General features: G+C 53.5%; 2 protein-coding genes across 5 annotated transcripts in view; both read left to right on the top strand.

The window, feature by feature from the left end:
* The first annotated feature begins 900 nt into the window (after positions 1–900).
* On the top strand, positions 901–14135 carry HOXC6 (homeobox C6). 4 transcript variants are annotated; one of them, XM_079775135.1, is made up of 3 exons: positions 901–1031; positions 11867–12212; positions 12944–14135. In XM_079775135.1, the coding sequence occupies exons 2-3, from the start codon at positions 12059–12061 to the stop codon at positions 13249–13251; spliced, it is 462 nt and encodes a 153-aa protein (XP_079631261.1). In that variant the 5' UTR covers positions 901–1031; positions 11867–12058; the 3' UTR covers positions 13252–14135. The 4 variants fall into 4 exon arrangements, with proteins under 4 accessions (XP_079631261.1, XP_079631263.1, XP_079631262.1 ...); XM_079775137.1 differs by having other exon boundaries at positions 946–1031; positions 11987–12212; XM_079775136.1 differs by lacking the exon at positions 901–1031 and adding an exon at positions 2620–3076.
* The window catches only part of HOXC4 (homeobox C4), a 37210-nt gene continuing 23893 nt past the window's right edge, over positions 929–14245 (top strand). Inside the window, exon 1 of the mRNA XM_079775133.1 lies at positions 929–1031. The gene's annotated coding sequence lies outside the window, so the exon portion shown is untranslated. The remainder of the gene's footprint in view (positions 1032–14245) is intronic.

A 14245-nucleotide genomic window follows, 5' to 3' on the forward strand; every position in this document is an offset into this window, starting at 1 on the left:
AAAGGCAGGGGTAAGGAGCGCATCCCTTCTCAGTCCCTTCACCCTGCCAGCCCTCACTGCCCCAATGTCACAAACCTTTGCAAAGCTTCGGCTCCCCCAGATCCAACCTTAATAACCCACTTATTAAGGAAAATATTTAAAATTCGGCATGGCAGAGGGAGGCAGCCGACTCAGCGCCAGAATCCTTCCTTACCTCCTCTCGCATCCCCCGTGCCCTTTCTGCGCCCGCCCGACCGGAGCGCCGGGCCCTGGGGGAGCGGGCGGTGGGTGGGGGTGCGGTGGGAGTCGGGGGCTGCTCCCTCTCGGAGAGAATTGGGTAAACATGGCGACCGCGGCGCCCATTTGCACACGCTACACAAATGCATCGCATTCCCGGTTGTTTGCAGAAAATTTACAGCTGAGTAATAAAAGTTTACGATCGACTCACAAGTTGGATTGGCCACAAGAAGTCATGTGGATTCCATCCATGAACGTGAACTTTTTATTGTGGTTTGTCCGTTCGGAGCGCTCCTCAGAACAGTCCTCCCCGTAAGAGCCTAACCATTGCCAGGGAAACCTGCGCTGGGCGCTCCCTTCATTATCAGTATTTTTTTTATTAATCTGATTAATAATTATTTTCTCCCCCCCCCCATTTAATTTTTTCCCTCCCAGGTGGAGTCGCCGGAAGCTGGGGGCACCTGGGGAGGGGGGAGGGGGAGAGGCAGGAGTTGAGGGCACCTCTCTCCCTCCGGACCCTCGGCCCCCCAGGGGCGGAGGACTGCGGCGCGGGAGTTGAGGCCGGAGCTGCAGATGCCTCGCCTCCCCTCCCCTCTCCCAGGCGCTCCCGCCTGCCCCCTTCTTGCAACTCTGCTTAATTTTATTTGGCTTTTTTGGTTATTAGGATTATTTATTTTATTTTTAAATTTATATAAAGTATATGTGAGTGTGTGGGGCTGAGACAGGCTCGGCAGCGGCACAGACTGAGGAAAGACGAGAAAGAGAGAGAGAGGGAGAGAGAGGGAGAGGGAGAGGGAGAGTGACAGCAGCGCCCGGTAAGTGTTTCCTTATTGGTTCAAATATGTAACTAATGGTCCGTAGCTGGGTGGCGGTTTCGAGATAAGGACGGCAGCGGCTGGTCTGGGTTAGAGAGGAGAGGGGGTGCGAGGGGGTGGGCGCGTGGGCAATTACGGGGAGGAAATGTGGAGGGGGGAGAAATTGGGTTAAACTGGAATATCAGGTAGTGGGGGGGGGGGTGTTGTCCTGATGTCACTGTGCGCCGAAGTTGGGGGTGAGGGGTGCGGGCAGGAGGCTGCGCCCGTGGGGCTCAAGGCCGGGTCTAGTGCGCCGCCCGCCGCCCGCCGGCGCTCACCGCGTCCTTACCTGTTATTTAGATTTGCGGCCTCTGGGCTAATGGGACCGGGACTGAGGGGGCCCAGAGGCGCACCCTCCAGGGCGGAGGAGGGAACCTGTAGGCTGTAGCCGTCGCCCCGGAGCGAAGTCGGCCCCCCAACCCCCAAACAAACTTTCCAGCGCCCCTCCCCGCTGCGCAGCCCCCTCCCTCCCGGAGCGCGTGGCCGCCCAGGCTCGCACATGCGCAGTGCGGGCCCGGGGCCGGGCCGCGGAGCAGGAAGAGCGCGCCGCCGGGCGGGCGGCGGGGCCTGTTAATTGGCAATTACGGGGGGAGGGTGGTGGCTGGTGAGCGTCAGCGGAGGGCAGAGCGTCTGCGCACCCCCTGCTCCCGCTCCCATTCGAGCGGCTGGGAAGATGGGAGGTGCCCAGCACTGCGGGCAGATGGGTGGGGGTGGGGGACTCATGCTCCTCTAGCGCTGGGAGCAAAGGGGCCTATTTGCCTTCTCTCCCCCGGAGTGCGTCCCCCACCCCCAACAGCGGCCACCCCACCCAGGATCCATACGGGACAGCTTAGCCCACCTCGGCCTGGCTGCTCTGGGCGAGGAGCAGCCCTGTCTGGGCGGACGTGGGAATTGGGGAGGCCCCCGCCTGGGTGGACAGCCCAGGCCTCGCCGGCTGGCGGGCCTCCGGGGTGAGTGGAGGCAGTGAGGCTCCCGGCGTGGCCGGCTCCCGGGGTAGGGACGTCAGCGTCGGGCGGCCCGGAGGGTTTGGGGCGCCCGGGCTCTTCCTAATAATTGGTGCTAATGGCGTGTTGTATAGTCCTAACCCGACACATATGGTTTCATAACACAGTGGCTTAATTTCTTCCAAATGTACGTGGCCCTGAGTGTGTTGCAATTTGATATATGACCCGCCCTGCTCCCGGGCCTGGGTCCGAGGCGGCCCCTATATGTGTGAGCTTCTGTTTATAAAGGGCGACGCGCACGCAAACGCTTGCACGCCCAGCAGACACACCCCGGAGCTGGGAGAGGGGGCGCATGTTCCTCGAGAGGGCGTTGAGTCTGGGGGCCAGACTCACCTTCAGTCCGAGTCAGGAGCCGCCCCCCCCTCCCAGAGGCCCGACCGGCCTCCACCAGCCCGAGTGGGGGAGGGGATCGCTCCTCGATTTCCTGTTTAAACCCTGACCCGTCGCCTGGGGGCGGGGGGGGGGGGAAGAGAACCTGTTTTTATCAAATTCCTAAAAAATATAGTTCGACTGCATTCAAATCAAACCCCTTGGGCTCGAGTTGACGGTGAATCTTCCCTCCCCTCCCCCCTCAATCCCCTTCCCTTCCTCTCCTGCCCCCCCAAAATTCCCCTTTCGCAGACGACATAAAGACCTCTGAGGTATTCTCCCGGGGGAAGAAATGGCATTTTCTCTCCCCCTTCCCTCCACCCCCCCAATAGGACTGTGTGTCGGCAGAGGCGTCTGCCGAGGGGCTAATTTCGCGTTCCTTGTTTACGATCGAGGAAAGCGCTCGGCTCTCCCCAAATGGGCCCAGCCCGCCGCCTGCTCCGGCTGCCGCGCGCTCTCCCGCCGCTCGGGCGCGGCCCGGGGCTGCCTCCGGGAGCCAGGCCGCGGCCACCGAGATCCCGAGTCTGTGAGACCTGAAAAGGGCAAGGGGAGGCCAGTGGGCCAGTGGAGGGGCCCCCGGAGGCCTGAAAATGGGAGCTTTTCTCCTGTCGTAATGTGGGAACCCGCCGACCGGTGAGGCCTCTATTTCTCTCTTTTGCCTGTATTTTATCTGCCCCCGCCCCTGCAGATGGCCATACTCTCTGGAGTGTGTGTGGGGGGGGGGGGGGCACACAAGTCTCCTTTGTTTGTCCCTGGGGAAAGGGTTTCTAAAGAGGGCCACCGGGGCCATGGGGACGTTAGAGGGTCCCTTCCCTTTGGAGAGGTGGGCCTGGGCAAGGCGGGGTATTTCTCTGGACCACAGTGGGGATCTAACAGAATGTGCTGTTGGTGCGATTTCAGGGTGTTAGGGTTCCAGTTGATGGGTTAATAGCACCATCCTGAGATGTCCTTGTATAATATTTTTATCAATTGATTTCCTGTCTCTCCCTGACGAGGGTCCCATAGGCATCCAAGCCCTTCATCCCTAGACTCCTCGTGAGACAGAAGGATGCAGAGAAAGTATAGCCACAGTGACTGGCCTTGGTTTTCCAGTTTTCTAGTCTGGCCAGGGGATAAAGCCGGCCCCAAACGCCAGCCCCTTCCTTCCCTCCTTACTTTCGATTTTCATTCCCTTCCTTCTTCCCCTCTGTGGCGCTCAAACAGAAGCACAAGAGGGGCTACCAGTGGCAACTCTCACCCGCCTTGCAGGCCAGATCCCCTGTAGACCCGGCCCTTGGTGCAGGAGAGTGCTGCAGTGATTATCTAATAATAGCCTGGGCTGCTGAGAATAGAATCTGGCTCCAGGACTCTGCACACCAAGGGCTCGGGGCTGGGCAGAGGCACTGGACCTGTGTGTGAGCGCCTGGCAGTGCTAACACAAGCCCCCAGTATTTAGCTCTGAGTCCACTCTTTGGGCACTTCAGGCCTGCCCCTCACAGGCTTTGTCAGCCCTGGCATGGGCTGTATGTCATGCACCAGTTCCTAGCTAGGAAGAAATGGGCAGAGCAAACGCTTTCTCTCCCTGATTTGACAGTTGTGATCCCCATGAAGAATGCGACCTTGTTTGGAGAAGGCGGCCTTGTTGGGTTGGCTGTTGTGTTCTAAAACCAGGCTTGGGAGCTTTATACACATTTATACAGGCTCAAATGTACAGACTCAGACTTTTGCGTGAATATATACAGACTCAGATTTCCTCATTGGTTAATTGTATATTACCATGCCTGTATTCGCTCAAACACCGTTTTATGCGCATGCAAAATGTTATTAGCCCTCACTAGGTGGGCATGGGCTCAAGGAGACCCTGGGTGCACCAAGAAGGCTCTCTGTGCGTGCTCGATTGAAATGTGTGCAATGTGTACGTGCTGCAGTTGGAGTATGCGGGCTCCAGTCAACAACAGATACTACAAAAGCTTTCTCAGACCTTAATACCGTTGCTGTCCCAGCAGCTGGGCTGGGGAAATACTGATCTCTTCTGCTTTCTCTCCACACCTCCCCCCAAACTCCCCCAACTCCGAGACTGTTTTACCCAGCTGTGTTGAAAGTGAGTTTTGTGGGAAAATCTTCTGTGGGTTATGTGGACCTTGCTTGGAGCAATGGGCTGGGCCCTCATGCTTAAAGCCTTGCTGGGGCGGTGACGTTGAGGCGGTGGTCTCTGGGTCATGGTCTGGGGCAGTTGTGGGCTCGGGTACTTGGAGAGGCCTGCCAGGATGGGTAGGAGTGCGGTGAACATCTATCCTCTAGCCTTGCTCACTCTGTCCGTGTACCGGGTCCAAGATTTGCCTGCGTCCGTTGTCTGTGGGGCAGATTAGGGGTTCTCTAAGTTCCCAAAATACCGAGATCTGGTTACTAATGGGACTTTGTTTTAATCCAGTCCGCTGTGTAAGCTAGGAGAAGGCTGATGGGGCAATGCCAGAGGGTCTGGCCCCCTGTGGGCCTGGAGCATTGAGTGTGGGCCAGGGCAGGCAATTAACCAGCCTCCTTTCCTAGCCTTTCTCCCTTATGGGGCCACGAAAAGACAGAGCAAGGGGAAATAAAAATGTCCTTTAAAAGAAAACCTCATAAAAGAAAGTAAGGACAGGAGAGGGGCTGGCGGCGTTTTCCTCTACTCCTAGGCGATCAGGTTCCTACCAAGACGCTCCTGTCCAGACATGCTGTGGGTGCAGAGGCATGCAGCCTGCTTCCACCTTCTCTCCGTTGGCACCACGAGCGGCCTTGGGTTTTCAGGCCTTGGGCACCCCTGGGTGCCGGTGTGACATTACCCCCAAATTGTGCCCCTCTCCTGGCCCATGGCCTCTGCCACGGCGGCGGTGCAGCTGCCCCTGTTTATTGTGTCTGTGAGGAGTTGTTTACTTGTTTTGTCTGCTGCCACCCTGCGTCTGAAACCCGCCAAACCAGCAAACTCACCCAGGAGAACAAAGTGCAGGGCTATCCTGACTCCCTCCCCTTTCCAGCACCGCGCTGCAGCCCTTACAGCCCTCACCTCCTCCCTCCCTCTCTCTTTCTGAAGGGAGGAAGCAGAAATTGTTCTAAAATAGGGCAGCTGTTTATAGGGTTGGGGGAATTATGGGGACACCATAAACCTTCAGTGTCCTGGTGGCAGAGAGACGTGGAGCAGCCCTCCCCTGGCCTCTAGCTTTTCTTCCTTTCCCCTGGCAACTGCCTGGTTAGGGGGCCACAGTCAGTGAGAAAGTTGAGCCCCCCCCCTCATGCCTCTCCCCCACTCCTTTCTGCAGGAGTTTTCCCTGAGACACAGGTTGTTGGGTTTTAAATCAGGGTAATGTTGGCAGATTCGTAAAGCTAGATAAAGCATGTCGCTCACCCTCCCTTCTCCTCAGCCCCCCAAAATAGCAGTGAATTTAAGCAAATCCTACAAAATTAAATTGCCCCTTCGCTAAAGATCCTATAAATTTCCAATCCCGCCAGGTGTAGAGTCAGAGAGGCGGCTCGGTTTGCCTCTAATTTTGCTCCTGGCTATCAAATCTAAAAAGAGTATCATTGAAGTAAGTAATATTCTCCTTTCTGAAATTAATTCCCCCCTCCCCATCTCTCTCCCTCTTTTCGCCAGCACAGATTAAATGGTTCTTTCAAATCTGCAAACAATAAAGGATAAAATTATTTATAGGGAAATGAGGACTATGTTTCATTGTTGGCTTATTGTTCCAGAACATAATAACATTTTATTTTCAAGTGGGAGAACTTACACAAGGGGAAGAAGGGGGAAAGGAAAACCAAGTGAGGGGAGGCAGGGCACCCACACACAAAGCTTCTGTTGTATATAACTTTTATGACATTTACAATTTCCTCATGACAACTCACTGTGACGTCATAAATGCCATGTTCTTGAATTTTGTAATTCTCATAAACCTCCAAAATCGGTCTAAGCAGTACTTGCTCAGTGTGGATGGATAGAAGAGAAGCCAGGGGGTCTGGAATCCTTTGGCCTCATTCTGGGGGCCAAAAATATTCTGAATATTTTGGATTTTCCTTTTTCCTCCTGGACCAAGCAAACCACTTGCTTTGCCACTCAGGATCAGAGTTCCATCCCCTTTCCTGAAAGCTCTCCTTATGCCCCCTCCTCAGCTCATAATCAGTTGCTTGAGACAGAGGTAGGATGCTTGGGGGCCAGGCCACAAAAGCCAGGAATGATTTCTTCCAGAGGGAACCCACAAGGGCCTCAAGACTGAGTATGATGGGACAGATAAACTTCGGACCCATTTTATTTTTTAACCTTAAGCCAGAGAAGTGAATTGAGAAGCCACACAAACACCAATGTGGGAGTTGATGCTTGCTGATGGTAGCAGCATTAAGTGGAGTGGTAGTAATGAAAGGTCAGGCAGAAATCTGGAAAGAGAGAGGGAGGAGAGAAAATATGATGTGAGTTAGCAGAGCCCCTCCACGTACCTTTCTTCTCTGTTTAATGACAAATAAAACAAAAGCAGCTTGGGCAGCCTCTAAACCTCTTAACTCCAAAGAGGAATCACCAGCCCAGGCCTCCGAGGTGTTTGAAGCAGTTCTCAGGCACTTGACATGCCCCATCTGGCCTCTTCCTTCTCCCTCCCCCGCTCCCCGTGGACCCCCAATTTTATTCAGCTGGCCAACTTGGGCCTTGTCCTATAATACCAGCACCCCCTGATGGAATCCATTTCCGGGTTGGGTGTGTCAAATTTCACTTTTCTCCAAGTGTCTCCCTGCCTGAACTTTGAAAGGAGAAGGAGCATGTTTGGGAATGCAATGTGTATATGGGGAGGTGTGTACTCAGACAACGTCTCCCACATATCTGTGAAAAACTGGGGGCTCCTAGAGCGAGCTCTTCTTTGATGTCTCCAAGCAGACCCAGGTCCCTGCGTTCAGGTTCTTTGGTGGACTGAGCAATTCTGCAATCCTTTTATTCTGGATTCTGTGGAGATCAAAGGAGTTCATGCACAAAACGCTGGGCATTTAGAGTAGGATTTAATTTTTTTTTAAAATACAAAAGCTAATCATAGACCAGGTCGGGGCCAAGTGAATAGTCAGTCGCTTTAGAACAGCAAAGTCTTAACCAAACAGTGCGATTGTGAAGTGAGCCGAACAAGTACTGAACCTCAGCTTTCTCTGCAAGAGGGATTTCAGCCCTTGCCCAGTGGCACAAAAGGGGCCGGTGGGGCAACAGCTCCTTCCAGCTCTGGAAATGAAGAATTGGCGGGGTGGGTCAGGCAGCTGCGGTGGCTTCCAGGCAGCCAAACGCCAGCCCAGCCCAGGCCGAGCGCTGAGGACTGCGGCTCCAGTGTCGGGTCCCTGAGCAGCCTTCGGAGGCGCCGAGCTGTAGCTGGTGGCGCAGGCAGCCAGGAAAGGAGTGTGTATATCTGTGTGCGAGACTGGGTGGGTCACAGACATCCACACGCAGACGTGGGGGATCTAGGGAGAGAGAGAAAATGGGCAGAACACAAACTAAGCAGGACCTCTGATGGCTCCCAAATAAAAATCCCAGATCTCATCCCTCTCACTTCAGATACCTTCCCTAAGAAATTAATATATTTCCCAGAGCAGAATGGAAAGCAAAGGCAAGCAAGGTGAGGCCTGACTACGAATCCCTTCTGGGCCAGAGCCCAGGTCTACCCACCCTCTTCCCCCTTCAGAGGCACACAGGCCCCCAGGCCCCCCGGCCTGGAGCAGGGTGAGGCTCCGGGAGGGGTGCTTCACTCGCCTTGGAAAACCCTCAAGCGCCCAGCTTCCAATTAGACCCTTAGCCTTGGGGACTCCTGACCAGTGACTGCCCCCCACTCAGGCCCAGGGCACGCCGGCAGTAAGTTTCTCTCCTATAATTAGTGCTTGTGAAAAGCATGTGTTTTGGATTGGGGAGGGGGCTGGAGCAGCAAGCGGCAACTTTCCCCCTTTATTCCTGTTCTGTGTATTTTGAATTCTGTTTTTGAATCCACTAATTACAGCGCTCCCAAAGCAAAAATCTGCTCTTGCTGCCAAACCCCCTCGGAATGCCTGATTTCCGAGGCCGAAAGGGCAGAGCAGCTCGGAGACCTGCGGGCCTGATGGGGGGTGTTCTCTGATTCTCCAGGCTTGTTTTATAGAAACAAAGAACAAGTTATCCCTCCCCTTCCTAGGACTTGTGCATATTTACAGAGCTCAACTGCAGTTTTAATAAAACATCTGTTCTTGCTTCTGTTGATGAGTTTCCATAATTGTTTTCAGACAAATTTAACAGGAAAATACAAATATATTTAGAAAAACCCAAGTCCCAGCTTTCTCCCCATAGACAGTCGTTCTTTTGCCAAAAAAAGAAAGAAATTAACATAAAATGAGAAAAGGAAAATGTAATCCAATGGAGGGAAGATTGGGCTCATCTGACCTGCTCTCCCCCCTTGGAGCGAATCCTTCCAGCAGATTTCAGCTGCATAATTAAAGATCTAACTGAAAGGAGGAAGCTTCTTTCCTCAGGAACGGAAGGTGATGGGGGAGAATGTGGTGGAAATTAATTTTGCTGAAAGTCTTTAAGCTTTGGGAAAATTATTTGTGTTTCTGCTTCCCCTTCTCTCCCCCTCCCAACATTTCTGCCTCCCGCTCCTGCCCCCCAGCAGCTGGTTTCTGTTCATTATAAATCGGCGAGACCTTTCAGTCTCTGCCCTCTGTTTAGGGATGTAATAAAACACTTAACTTTCTGGGGCTGAGACTTTCCTCAGGTCGTCCCCCCCCCCTCCACTGCCTTTAGGCCCAAAGTAGACTCTCCCCAACTTTGGGGCCCCTTTCCCCTCTAGACTTGGTTTAGGAGGGGCTCAAGGAAACTCTGGCATCCTTGCTGGAGAGCTGCAGTACGTGTTTCCCCAGAAGCCCCTTCTTTCTTCCAAGGACCTTCCTTCCCCCACCCACCCATAAAAGAGATTTAAAAATACCTAGAAAATCAACACTCATTGAAAGCAAAACTTCATTAAGATGTCCTATCTTCTATCATTCAATTTGTTGTACGTTGCAACAATTTAATATCTTGCAGGAAATATCACTGACATGATTTATCCCTCTAGCAATCTCTTTCTGAAATGGGGGGGTGGTGGTGGAATTTACTCTTTCTTTGGCCTGTTCTACGTGTTACACCACTACCCTTAGGGCAGAAATGAGTCTGTGAACTCTGAGAGCGGCTACTTGTGTCCAGGGGTGCACTGACTTGTTCCTTAGCTCAGCCCCCTGGGTCTCCCCGCCCCTAGTTCTCCCTCTCTCTCTCCCTTTTGCCCTCCAGGGGGCCTGGAGCCCCAGCCAGCTGTTGGAAACCTCTGTTCAGGCATGCCATGAATTGGAGGACAACTGGATTCTAGAGGGGAAAGCAATCCACGCTAGTGTCTGTGTTTGTGAACCTGCCACGTCACCCCAAAATGAGATGATTCATCTAAAAATTTCTTCTTAATTTAAGAACCCTCCCCTGCCCTTTCACCTTCATCTCCTTGGGGAGAGGGAAGTATGGTCCAAGAGGAAGAACCTTTGTAATTACAGGGGTCTTTTCCCTACCCTTCTAAATAACAGCAAATTTCCTTCTCTGAAGGATTGAGCCTGTGATTTTAAAAGCCAACACACATTATTTGGCAGGAAGACTCTTCAACCCGGTAAGGAGCTTCATGTATTAACTAACATGTTGCCGCCACCAGCTCCTATACACTGTCTGCTTTTGGGTTCAAAAACTTTATTTTCCCCCCTAGCGACACTCCAGGGAAACCTTAACGTTACAGAAGATGAATAAACGAGTTTTTTCCCAGCATAGTCCCGTTTATGGCTTTATTGCTACCCATTGATTACTCCGCTTTGTTACACAGAAGGAAAAGATCATAAAATCTGGCGACATCCGGGTCCTTGTTATAGCCAGTCCTCCCCCCAAAAAAAATGATGAGGGGAAAATATGAGCTTCCATTGCCCTCTTCACTTGCCCCACCACCCCTTCTTTGTCAACTCAAAGCCTTTTTTAGCCTATGTCACGATAGCAAATTAAGTTTGGATTAATCAGGAGTAAAACCCCATCTGCACACCTTCCGCTGCTTCAGTTCGCCCACTGCGGCTCCCTCAGAAACCTCGGACTCAGCTGCCTTCTCTTCCTCTTTCTCAGCCTCAAGGTGGAAAGAAATGGGGGGTGAGGGCTGCTGAGAGGCTGGGCCCCACCAGGTATGGCTGACCCTCCTAGGGAGCACTTTGCTGGAATCTCCAAGCCCCAGAGCTCAGGTCCAAGGGTGCCTCCCTTAGCAGGGTAGAGAGCCCAGAGGGGGCAGGGGGCTTCTGACATGTGCAAGGGCTTGAGCTTGCAAGATGCTATATGTCCATCAGAGCCCCACCAGCCTTCTCTTTCCGGCTGGATCTTATGTGAATTACCCCACCGGCCCTCAATGGCTCCAAATCATAAATTCTCACCAACATAAACAGGAGTTGATGTGTCTAGAAAGACTCTGAGTTCTTTCTCCTTCCTTTCTCTCTCTCTCTTTCTCTTTCACCTTTTGCTCCTTTCCCTCCCTTTCCTATAGTATTTTTATACATTCTCCCTTTTAGGCAAAAATGCTGCCAGAGTTTCCCCCAAAAGGGGGTGCTGAGGAAGAGGCAGGGGGAGCTGGGGAAGGGGAAAGCAGCTGCCAGGCCCCTCTGCCCACCTCAGATCTGCCACTGCCCTGAAGTCTCACCCTTACCCCTTGAGACCTACTTGCTCCCCTACATCCAAGACTCTCAGCCACACCCTCCTTCCTCTGAGCATCATGTTTATGAATTTCTTCTTACTCTTGATTTTAAAAAATTATTGGGGGAAAAAAATGCTGGTTTGGTGATGAGGAATCACTTCGTGGAATATCAAACCAGGATTTCCTGTAGGATTTCTGGGGATCCCCCCTGAGCTGGGAGGGAGCTCCTCCCATGGAGAAATCAAGATGTAGTTTTAGAAGAGAGCAGATATAAAAGATGAAATCAGATTGAAAATACAGAGATTCTCCAGCCCTGGCTCTGGCCACTGCACAGCAAAGTTAGCTGGGGCTGAGCGAGCGCAGCCCTCCTTCCCTGGGCCCCAAGGCCCTGCTCGCGGACATTCACCCTTCCTTCACCTCCAAATCAGCTCCCTTACGTGTATATATATTTTAAAAATCCAAGTCTTACTTTCAAAGCACACACTTAGTCTCAACTAGGGAATCAACAGAAGCAGAAGCGATTTTTTTCCCCCTTCTTGACATCTGGCTTGCGATTGGCTGGAAGGGGGTCAGCTGACTTTGTCATTTTGTCTGTCCTGGATTGGAGCCGTCCCTATAACCATCTAGTTCCGAGTACAAACTGGAGACAGAAATAAATATTAAAGAAATCATAGCCCGACCAGGTAAAGGCAAAGGGATGAATTCCTACTTCACTAACCCTTCCTTATCCTGCCACCTCGCCGGGGGCCAGGACGTCCTCCCCAACGTCGCCCTCAATTCCACCGCCTATGATCCAGTGAGGCATTTCTCGACCTATGGAGCGGCTGTTGCCCAGAACCGGATCTACTCGACTCCCTTTTATTCGCCACAGGAGAATGTCGTGTTCAGTTCCAGCCGGGGGCCGTATGACTATGGATCTAATTCCTTTTACCAGGAGAAAGACATGCTCTCAAACTGCAGACAAAACACCTTAGGACATAACACACAGACCTCAATCGCTCAGGATTTTAGTTCTGAGCAGGGCAGGACTGCGCCCCAGGACCAGAAAGCCAGTATCCAGATTTACCCCTGGATGCAGCGAATGAATTCGCACAGTGGTGAGTTTTACAGCTCCGAGATATAAATTAAATAAACTGAACTGGCTTTATGACCGGCTTCCCTAGAAGAACGGGCGGAGAGAGTTTTTTATGGCCCCATAAAAACAATCACGCTCGTCTCCTCGCCGACGCCGAGACAGGGCCCCCTCTTCTGCCCCCTCTGCTCGCCTCCCGCTTGCTCGCAGGGGCCTGGCCCCCTCGGCCCCTGACCGATTGGAGGGCTCCAAGGCGAGCTGGGGGGGTGGGGGGGCAGAAACAGGGCAGGGAGTGAGGGGAGGAGGCAGGGGGTGGGGGAACCCCCAAAGTTGAGTCAGTCTGAGAGGAAGGGAGGGGGAAAGGAGGGGGCAGAAAGTGGGGGGAGAAGTTTCCAAGGAGCTAGGGTGCTTGGGGAGGTGGGGGAGTTCAATCGTTGAGAAATAGGGCCCTCGTCCCCAGTGTTTAGGATTTTTCAAAAACCAGCTTTTAGATTTACAGCTTTCTGCCTGGTTCTTGCCCCCCGCCCTACCACCATTCTGTGGGACACACACCTACCAACCTATAGGGTGTGGGGGGGACTGAAGTTGGGATCCTGGCTGTACCCCTAGTGGGGGTGGGGCAGGGCAAGTGGGAGAAGGCTGGAGGGGCCCTGAGCTGCTGGTCAAGTTGGGAGGGTCAGGACTTTGCTAGGCTAAGTGGTCTGCGGAGGACGCCTGGCTGATTGTTTTTGGTGTGTTTTGTGCCCGGATCTCTAGGGGTTGGCTATGGAGCGGACCGGAGGCGCGGCCGCCAGATCTACTCGCGGTACCAGACCCTGGAACTGGAGAAGGAATTTCACTTCAACCGCTACCTAACGCGGCGCCGGCGCATCGAGATCGCCAACGCGCTGTGCCTGACCGAGCGACAGATCAAAATCTGGTTCCAGAACCGCCGGATGAAGTGGAAAAAGGAATCTAATCTCACGTCCACGCTCTCAGGGGGCGGCGGAGGGGCCGCGGCCGACAGCCTGGGCGGAAAAGAGGAAAAGCGGGAAGAGACAGAAGAGGAGAAGCAGAAAGAGTGACCGGACTGTCCCTCCACCCCTCTCCTTCTCCTCCGCTCCCCCAGCGCCCTCCTGACCACACACTCTGTATTTATCACTGGCACAATTGGTGTGTCTTGACACCCTAAGAAAAATTAGGGAGTCAGATATGGACCTGAAAGTAAACTCTGGACCCCCGCCCTCACCGCACAAACTCTCTCACTGCGCGCCGCCGCCTCCTCCTCCTCCTCCTTCTCCTCCTCCTCCTCCTCGCTCCCTCGCTAGCTCGTTCTCGGCTTGTCTGCAGGCCCCTTCCCCCGCCCAGGCCTTGGGGGCTCTGTCCCTGAACCTCGCTTCAGACTCCACTCTTCTCCCTCAAATGAGGACTTGGCCTCCCACCCCCTCGGCGCCCCCTCCCGCCCCTGCGCAGAGAGCCGGCTCCCGGGCCCGGGGCCTCCACTCCGGGGCCTTAGGGCCCGGCCTGGCGGCGGGGAGGGCGGGAGGCCCAAGGAGGGCGCGTCTTGGCCCCACAGCCACCCCCAGGGCCTCCCCGCAGCCCCTGCCCGGCCCCTCTGCCCCAGCAAATGCCCAGCCCAGGCGAATTGTATTTAAAGAATCCTGGGGGTCATTATGGCATATTACAAACTGTGACCGTTTCTGTGTGAATATTTTTAGCTGTATTTGTGGTCTCTGTATTTATATTTATGTTTAGCACCGTCCGTGTTCCGATCCCATCTTAAAAAGGAAAAAAAAAAAGAGAGGGAAAATTACAAAAAAGAGAAAAAAAGTGAATGACGTTTGTTTAGCCAGTAGGAGAAAAAAAATAAATTCTAAAAAAATCCCCTCGTGTTACCCTCCTGTATAAATCCGACCTCTGGATCCGTCCCCGAATATTTAATAAAACTGATATTATTTTTAAAAGTTTATATCGGGATTTCTGTGACTTCGCTCGCCCGCCTTGCCTGGGGGTGAAGGTTGGGGCAGGCTCCCGGAGCCCCGCGCCTGCCTGCAGCCTGCGAGCCCCCAGCCTCTCCAC

Source organism: Cnephaeus nilssonii (assembly GCF_951640355.1).
Source record: "Cnephaeus nilssonii genome assembly, chromosome: 6".
Taxonomy (NCBI): Eukaryota; Metazoa; Chordata; class Mammalia; order Chiroptera; family Vespertilionidae; genus Cnephaeus; species Cnephaeus nilssonii.

What these genes read in the sequence shown, in the direction of transcription:
- HOXC6 (XM_079775134.1), top strand. Translation starts at nt 11,813, where the DNA reads ATGAATTCCTACTTCACTAACCCTTCCTTATCCTGCCACCTCGCCGGG. An exon ending in GCGAATGAATTCGCACAGTG is followed by an intron (nt 12,213 to 12,943) that starts GTGAGTTTTACA and finishes CCGGATCTCTAG; the next exon opens with GGGTTGGCTATGGAGCGGAC.